Source organism: Hordeum vulgare, chromosome 5H (genome assembly GCF_904849725.1).
Source record: "Hordeum vulgare subsp. vulgare chromosome 5H, MorexV3_pseudomolecules_assembly, whole genome shotgun sequence".
NCBI lineage: Eukaryota > Viridiplantae > Streptophyta > Magnoliopsida > Poales > Poaceae > Hordeum > Hordeum vulgare.
The window spans coordinates 78,096,211-78,105,104 of NC_058522.1; the positions used below are offsets into that span (position 1 = coordinate 78,096,211).

Genomic DNA, 8,894 nt, shown 5'->3' on the forward strand with positions numbered 1-8,894 from the left:
TAGCATGCATCTAGCACTTCTGTGTCCTCGTCATCCTGTCCGTCGTCCAGAACCTCCCACTCTTCAACCTTAACCCTTGCATCATGAAGTTCATCCTCATCTTCATTGCCCTCACCATGGCGATAGCTCTCTGCCTTGTTGCCCTCTTTTGGTCGAATCCCACGAGTCACGGACGAATCGCACGGTCTGGAAATCAACTGTCGTTTCATGAAATGGCACAGGACTGCGCTTTTTGGCAAAACAGATTAAAAAAATGAAATCTGAGTTGCCTGGCGAACATTCCGTCCGATTCCAACCACCGACCAAAACCTTCTCAAACCCCTCGGCTGCCGCCATGCGTCGATCTCCCGCCGACCGCCCCTTCCGCCCGCCGGATCGGGGTTCGCTGCCGCCGCACCGCTCACAGCAGCAGCGCCAGCCGCAGCCGCAGTCCGCCGCGATCCTCCTCCTTCGCGCGGGCCCCGATTTCTCCTCCCCGGCCGCCACGGAGGTCGACGCGCTCGTCGCCGGCCTCCGCCCCGACAGCCTCTCCGTCTTCTCCTCCGGCCGCCACGCCGCTCGCCTCATCTTCCGCTCCCTCCCTGCCGCCGCGGCCGCCGCGCGCGACCTCTGGTCGCTCCGCCTCGAGGGCCGCCACCTCCTCACGCCGTACACCCCCGACCCCGTCTTCGCCGCGAAGGCATTCCCCCTAATCTCCTCACTCTTCGCCTCCCACGCCTCCCGCCTCCTCGACTCCGACCTCGTTTCCCGTCTAGCCGCCCGCTCCGGGCAGCTAGCAGCCTCCGTCCAGTCTGTCAAGCACCGCTTGCGCATCAGCCGCAATAGCCTCCGCGACTTCGAGCAGCTCAGTCTCCAGAGGAAAACTCTGGAGGCTGACAAGGATATGTTAGACGCTAAAATTGCCGAGTATAAAGCAGCAATGATGTCGATACGGCGTGCGATGCTAAGTGAGACGGATGAAGAGAAGGAGGTGGACGAGGAGGAGGAGGGGGTTGACCTGTTTGGGATTGTGGAAGGTGAGGATGTGGATTTTGCGAGGGTGCACACGATGATGCTGCGCGAATGCAGGCGGCTCAACGAGGGGCTACCGATCTATGCATACCGTAGAAAAATTCTCAATCACGTATTCACTAACCAGGCAAGTTTTACGAGTTCTCCGCAGTTATATTTGTGATGTTTGCAAATCTACAATGCAGTGTGAGCCAGACTTTTATGCTTAGAAGTTAGAACCATAATGGAAAAGCAGTGTATGGAGTTTTGTCGTGAATATATTAAACTTTTGCAATGCGCTGTTAAGTTTTAACTTCTCTTATGTAGGTTATAAGTTAATCTGAGTTATCTCTTGAGTTTTAAATAGCGGTATGTATTGGCAGAATACTTTTTCTCTAGCTTTTCCAATGAAACTGCACCTAATGATCGTCATGACAAGGTTATGAGGTGCATTTTTGCCGTTGGGGTGCCAAAATTTTGATCATGTAGTTTGGTCTAATATCTTTTTTTTAATAAAAGGGGTTTCCCCCTGCTCCATCTTTTTATATTTGTTCTAATATCCAGTAGTCAGCGTTACGATTTACCCACAATCCCCACCCCCAATCTGGTTTCACTTGTTTATTATTTTCTTAAATCATGACATAATGATGCAAAATTCATGTTCTAAGTTATGGATGTTTGTTCTCTACAGGTTATGATCCTAATCGGGGAAACTGGTTCTGGGAAAAGCACACAATTGGTTCAGTATCTTGCTGACTCAGGTCTTGCTGCCGAGGGTACAATTTTCTGTACCCAACCTCGAAAGATTGCTGCTATAACGTTGGCTCATAGAGTAGATGAAGAAAGCAATGGCTGCTATGCACACAATTTTGTGTCGTCATGTTCAACCTTTCCTGGTTCTCGGGGCTTCAGTTCAAAGATCATATTTGGCACAGATAGTTATCTTTTACATCACTGCATGAATGATATGGGCCTGGATGGCGTTTCATACATTATTGTTGATGAAGCTCATGAAAGAAGCTTGAACACCGATCTTCTCTTAGCTTTGATAAAGAAGAAACTGCTTGATAGGGTGGATTTGCGACTCATTATAATGTCTGCCACTGCTGATGCTAATAGACTAGCTGAATACTTTTATGGCTGTCAAACATTCCATGTTAAAGGGCGAAATTTTCCTGTTGAAATTAAATATATCCCAGACGTATCAGTGGATGCTTCCTTCAATACTGTGCCAAACTCTGTGAATGATGCTTGTGCTACTGCTTCTTATGTCAATGATGTTGTTAGGGTGGTAGGTGTGATTCACAAGAATGAAGAAGAGGGTGCCATACTTGCTTTTTTGACATCTCAACTGGAAGTTGAGTGGGCCTGTGAAAACTTCAGCGATGCAAGTGCTGTGGTACTTCCTATGCATGGAAAGCTTTCCCATGTAGAACAGAGTCGTGTTTTCAACAGCTATCCGGGTAAGAGAAAAGTTATCTTCTGCACGAATATGGCTGAAACTTCACTGACCATCAAAGAAGTGAAGTATGTTGTTGACCCTGGACTGGCCAAGGAGAGCAGATTTGTGCCTAGTAGCGGTCTCAATGTGCTGAAAGTAAATTGGATTTCCCAAAGTTCCGCTAATCAACGTGCTGGCCGGGCCGGTCGAACAGGGGCAGGGAAGTGTTACAGGCTTTACTCTGAATCTCACTTCAGAATGATGGAAGTGCATCAAGAACCTGAGATCCGGAAAGTTCATCTTGGCACTGCTGTTCTGAGAATACTTGCTTTGGGTGTTAGGGATGCACAGAATTTTGAGTTTGTTGATGCCCCAAATCCAGAAGCAATCAATATGGCTTTGAAGAACCTTGAACAATTGGGTGCTATCAAATGTAAATGTAATTTGTTTGAGCTGACTGATACTGGACGCTACCTGGTCAAATTGGGAATTGAGCCAAGGCTTGGCAAAATTATGCTTGATTGCTTTGATTCTGGTTTGAGGAAGGAAGGTGTAATTCTAGCTGCTGTTATGGCAAATTCTAGCAGCATATTTTGTAGAGTGGGCACTAATGAGGAGAAACATAAAGCTGACCTTCAGAAGGTCCGACTGTGTCACCAAGATGGAGATCTCTTCACTTTACTCGCTGTTTATAAAAAATGGGAAGATGGGCATGGAAACAGGAATCTGTGGTGCTGGCAGAACAGCATCAACGCCAAGACCATGAGGAGGTGCCAGGAAACTATATCAGAGCTTGAAAATTGTCTAAAGCATGAACTCAACATTATTGTCCCTAGTTATTGGTGTTGGAATCCTGAGGTTCCCTCTATGCATGATAAGTTGCTAAAGAGAATTATTCTATCGACTCTTACAGGTAATCTTGCTATGTTTTTAGGACATGAAAAGTTTGGTTACCAGGTGATTTCAACAGATCAGGCCGTGAACCTTCATCCCTCATGCTCATTGCTCAATTATGGCATCAAGCCAGAGTGGGTGGTGTTTACAGAAATATTATCAGTCCCAAATCAGTATTTGGTATGCGTAACTGCTGTTGATTGTGATGAGTTGTATGCAATTCATCCCATGTCATTCATTCAGCAACTGGAGAAACATAAACTGCAGATAAAAGTGATTAGTGGGCTTGGTCGTGCTTTGCTGGGAAGGTTTTGTGGCAAATATGGCCAAAATCAGCAAAGGATAATCTCACGTCTCAAGGAAGAATGCAGGGATGACCGAATAACAGTTGAAATTAACTTCGAAAACAATGAAGTTGTGCTATTTGCTACAAAACAGGACATAGAAAAGGTCTTTTGCATTGTTAATGGTGTTTTGGAATGTGAAGGTAAGATGTTGAGGAACGAGTGCCTCCAGAAAAGTTTATTTCCCAGTAGGATTGGCAGTTCTCCTCTTGCATTGTTTGGCTCGGGTGCTGAAATCAAACATTTGGAACTTGGGAAGAGGTATCTAACAGTAGAAGTTCTCCATCAAAATGCCTGTGATATCAATGATAAGGAGCTTATTTTTTTGGTGGATAGTCTGATCTCTGGTGTCGCTAATTTTCATAAATCATCTGGGAACTTCCGTATAGCCTCAGATGAAACTAAATGGGGGAAGTTTACATTCCTCAAACCTGAAGGTGCTGAAGAGGCTGTTTCAAAATTGAACGGAATGGAATTTCATGGTTCCTCATTAAAAGTGGTTCCAGTATGTTCAGATAATCGAGGATTACCATTTCCTGCGGTAAGAGGTAGACTATCATGGCCATGTAACCCAAACAGGGGACGTGCACTTGGTACCCATTTGCTCAGGCTAGTTGTCCCTTCTGTTTCTGCATGTGAAGAAGCACTGGTTAGAGAAATTTCTTCGTTCATGCCAAACAAGAGTTTTCCTGGACAAAATTTCCGCGTCGAAGTCTTCCCTCCAGAGGAAAACAATTCAATGATGAGAGCAACTATAACTTTTGATGGAAGTCTTCATCGAGAGGCTGCAAGAGCGCTGGACCATCTTGAAGGAAGCTTTCTTCCTTGTTGTCAACCTTGGCAGATAATACGGTGCAAGCATGTATTTCATAGCACTCTGTCCTGCCCATTACGTGTTTACAATGTTATCAGCCAGGAAGTTGCTTCTCTGCTTGAGAGCTTCCGAAGCCAGAAAGGTGTGCTTGCATTCTTCATTTCCTGCCTGCTTAAATTTCTTAGCTTTTCTATTGTTTGGATCATATGTTTTCTTTCTTTTTGAAATGGGACACATAGATGCCATTAAATTTGGCACACGGCTAAACTTCTGGCCACTACACCCTAGACATCACCAGGAATATGGTCCGTCTAAATTACATGGTCATGTAGACCCTGATCACACCCCAAGGCTGCAAAAAGATGTGACATCATTACTTTTACGATGAATAAATTCTGTGCAGTACACATCACATGAGAGCAGTAACATACTCTTAAGGTCTTTACTAGCGCACCAGATCCAACAAGTCAGAAACGCAAGACCAGGAGTACTCTTATAAAGAAGTGATAGCCATAATCCTTTAAATGCACTCCCTCTACTATGTTTTCAGTGGACCAACGCTAAAGGGGCAGAATTGATAGAACTGATTAAAAGTTCAGCCAAAAACAACCCTCGTCTTTTTTTTTACCGAATCTCACCCTTTTACTCAGCACCAGTTTCCTTGTCGTTGAACTTCGTTATGTCAAGGCCATACACTTTGGTATTGGAATTTTTAGCATTTTCATGGAACAAACACGTTCAATGCCATACACCCTGAGGTTGAGCTGTTTGTGCTTTTTGTCATTTTTGCCTGCCTCAAGCCATCCACTGTATGTGATTTTCACGGTAGCATAAGGTGAAATGGAAGAGCAGGCATCATTGGTTGCCATCTTGGAGCAGAAGCTTGCAAATAAGTTAAACCTGTACGTGCACGAATAAAGAAAAGAGAAAAAAAGAGAGTAAAGGATGAACGCTGCTACTGGGTATGGAAGAATCTTTCTAGGCTAAGCACTGCAGCTCGTTATATAACAAGCCAACACTCATTTTTTTAATTCACCAGTGGGTCGAAGAAGGGAGGCAGCGGTTCAACGCCATATATGTTGGCGCTAAGCTCTAACAGCTCAATGCCAGCGGTTGAGCCTATCATGTGTGTTTGCTCCATAAAAATGCTAAGTTTTTCTCAACGCCAACATATATGACGTTGATATAGCTTAGTTTAACGCCGGAGAGAGTGGTGCTGAGCAAAAGAGTTATTGTTGGCTAAACTTCTAAATGAGGGCCAGTTCTGTCAGTTCTCACCTCTAAAGGAGAGATGGTCATTTAATTGAATGTAAACATGACATGTTAGTGATGCATTTTCATTTATTATCACTGCCTTGTTTGTTTCCAGGGGCTAAAAATGGTGAGTAATGTTGACTGGGGGTAGTATGCTTACATACTTATTTGTGCTTTTCTTGTTGGTATGCAACTATTTTTTGGGTTGTTTAATTCAGGAATATCTGTTGTTTCTGCTCAGATGTGATTTATTTTCAAGAACCACCGTAAGAGTTTGTTGGCAAATACACTAGTTTACACATATGTGTGTATGATCAGTTGCAAGACTGCAACCAAGTTACGCATCCAAGAATCTGTAACATTAATAAATAGGGATTTCCCCTTCCTGCCTTGATCAGCCTAAATCACGAGTGTTATGCTGCTAATCTTATGTAGCTTCCTTTCCGCAATTATATTGTTTGGTGGTTGTTCGAGACTGCAAAAAGCTTAAGCTTATCTAAGTTGTAATCTGTTTTCTATTTCATGCAGGTGTGTCTTACAATTTTGAAAAGACAGAGAATGGTATTTTCCGGTTAAAGCTCACTGCAAATGCCACAAAAACAATAGCAGATTTGAGAAGGCCTCTTGAGATTTTGATGAAAGGCAACACTGTAAACCACCCTGACCTGACATTAAGTGCAGTTCAGCTGCTTTTGTCCCATGATGGTGTAGCACATTTGAAATCTATTGAACAAGAAACTGGTACTTACATGCTTTATGACAGACAAAGTCTGAATATTAAAGTCTTTGGGCACCAAGATCAGATGGCTGCAGCAGAGACAAAATTGGTCCATGCACTTACAGAGCTTCTTGAGAAGAAGCCGCTGGAAATTAGTCTTCGTGGCCATAACCTCCCTCCAGACTTGATGAAGAAAACAGTAGAGAACTTTGGGGTTGATCTGGAAGGATTTAAGAAAGAAATGCCTGCAGTAAATGTTGAATTACATAAACACCGCCATTTACTTAAAGTTTGGGGCAGTAAAGAGGATAAGCGAAGGGTTGAAGGGATGATCTCTGAGCTGATAACCTCTGTTAAACAGAATGCCCTGGTTCAACTTCCGCCAGGGAGTGTTGGAGGAAGTAAGGATAAGCAGAGGGTGGATGACAATGAGCTGGCGCAGGACGCATGCCCTATTTGCTTGTGCGAGACTGAAGATCCTTTTGAGCTTGAATCATGTGGGCACATGTTTTGCCGGGCTTGCTTAGTGGATCAGTGTGAATCTGCCACGAAATCGCATGATGGGTTCCCTGTTTGCTGCCTGAAAACTGGGTGCAAGAAGCCCTTCCTCATAGTTGATTTGAAGCACCTGGTGTCTAATGAGAAGCTGGAGGACCTATTCAGAGCTTCCCTGAGGGCATTTGTTGCATCTAGAGCAGGAACCTATCGCTTCTGCCCGACACCCGATTGCCAATCCATCTACCAAGTGGCAGCTCCAGATGCAGAGACCAAGCCTTTTGTCTGCGGGGCTTGCTATGTCGAGATCTGCACCAAGTGCCATCTCGAGTATCATCCTTTCATGTCATGCGAGGCTTACAAGCAATACAAGGAAGACCCAGATGCGACGCTGCTTGAATGGCGCAGAGGGAAGGGGAACGTGAAGAACTGCCCTTCGTGTGGATACACGATCGAGAAATCCGAGGGCTGCAACCATGTCGAGTGCAGGTGCGGCAGCCACATTTGCTGGGCATGCTTGGCGAACTTCAGGAGCAGCGAGGAGTGTTATGGCCATCTCAGGTCTGCGCACCAATCCTTTGTGGACATTGCGTAGAACCTGGATGTAGATATTTGCAAATGCTGGCTGAAATAATTATATTTGTGTATACAATGTAGGATGATGATGATGTTCGTCTGTCTGTACATTAACCTTGCTGTAATTGCATGATGCCAACTAGTGCACATCAGTCTCTGTGTCGAGAATATCTTAACCATTCTATCCATGTTTACTTAAATCGTTTGGGGCTTCTGTTTACGGAGGACTGAGAGCATTGCTGATATCTTTGTGGGTAAATGTTTGTTCCCCTAAATCACTTTATTGGTTCCATGGTTCTGTTTTCGAGTTCATGCTTGTTCAGTTCTTGGCTGGTTTGAAGAAGCGTGTGCATGAGAGAGATGGAGCTTTGGATAAGGAAGGGCACAGTTCCTTGTCCAAAGTCCAAACCAGTGGAGCCCTCCAGCAAAGCACTAGCTTTCTAAGTGGTTGGATATGTGATTTTACCTCTGTAGATCTCTTTGTTTTTGTTGACATAGTGCCCAGGGATGCTGATGAGAATCATTTTTGTGGTTCTAGAGTGACAGTGATTTCAAGGATAATAAATCCGAAGGAATTGGGCTTCCGGCTGCTTCCAGTGAGACGCCTCGTCTCTAAAAGACCCAGCCTTGGTGTTAATTCCTTTTAGATCTACTCCCTCCGTTCCTCCTAAATATAAGTCTTTTAAGCGATTTCATTAAGGGACTACATACAGAACAAAATGAGTGAATCTACACTCTAAAGTATGTCTATATACATCCGTATGTAGTCCTTTAGTGAAATATCTAAAAAGACTTATATTATGAAATGGAGGGAGTAGTTCTTTTATCAGTTGCCTAGTTACTTTTGAGGGTAGAGCTTCGAATACCGAAGCACATAATCGTGCCTTTTTTTAGAAGAAAGGCACATAATCTTGCCAAGTACGCTATGCTTGATCAGGTTTGCCATGTGTGGCCTATTTCTCCCCATGACCCAACTTGTATCCCCTTAAACATCATCAGTGATCAATAAAGTGTTGGCAAATCTCAAAAAAAAAAAAACCTTGGTGTTAATTCCTTGTGCTGAAAAAATGTGTCTATTTCGCTCTTTTCAAATCTCCCAACAACCGAGCATGATTAGATATTTGTCACCTTTGTGTTTGTCCGGAGGAGATGCATGCTGCATCTCAAACAGCCAGTCAGATATAGGCAAGATACTTATGCTGGCAATATTACCCACAACCTGATCATTGGCTCACTCTACTCCTGTATCTCGTCAGCTTGCATGTTGTCTCCAATGACTTCCTATGCTTTGTCCTTCCCTTGGTCTTTCTCCTAGGAATTTTATGTCGTATTATGGTTGACAGTTCTTGCTCACTGGTAGGCAGCATG

At 44.2% G+C, this 8,894-nt stretch overlaps 1 protein-coding gene across 1 annotated transcript; it reads left to right on the forward strand.

Moving 5' to 3' along the window:
- The first annotated feature begins 260 nt into the window (after positions 1 to 260).
- LOC123395777 (ATP-dependent RNA helicase DEAH12, chloroplastic-like) lies at positions 261 to 7,728 on the forward strand. The gene is made up of 3 exons (XM_045090807.1): positions 261 to 1,138; positions 1,682 to 4,625; positions 6,266 to 7,728. Exons 1-3 carry the CDS (start codon positions 335 to 337, stop codon positions 7,543 to 7,545), a joined length of 5,028 nt encoding a protein of 1,675 aa, XP_044946742.1. The 5' UTR covers positions 261 to 334; the 3' UTR covers positions 7,546 to 7,728.
- The last annotated feature ends 1,166 nt before the right edge of the window (positions 7,729 to 8,894 follow it).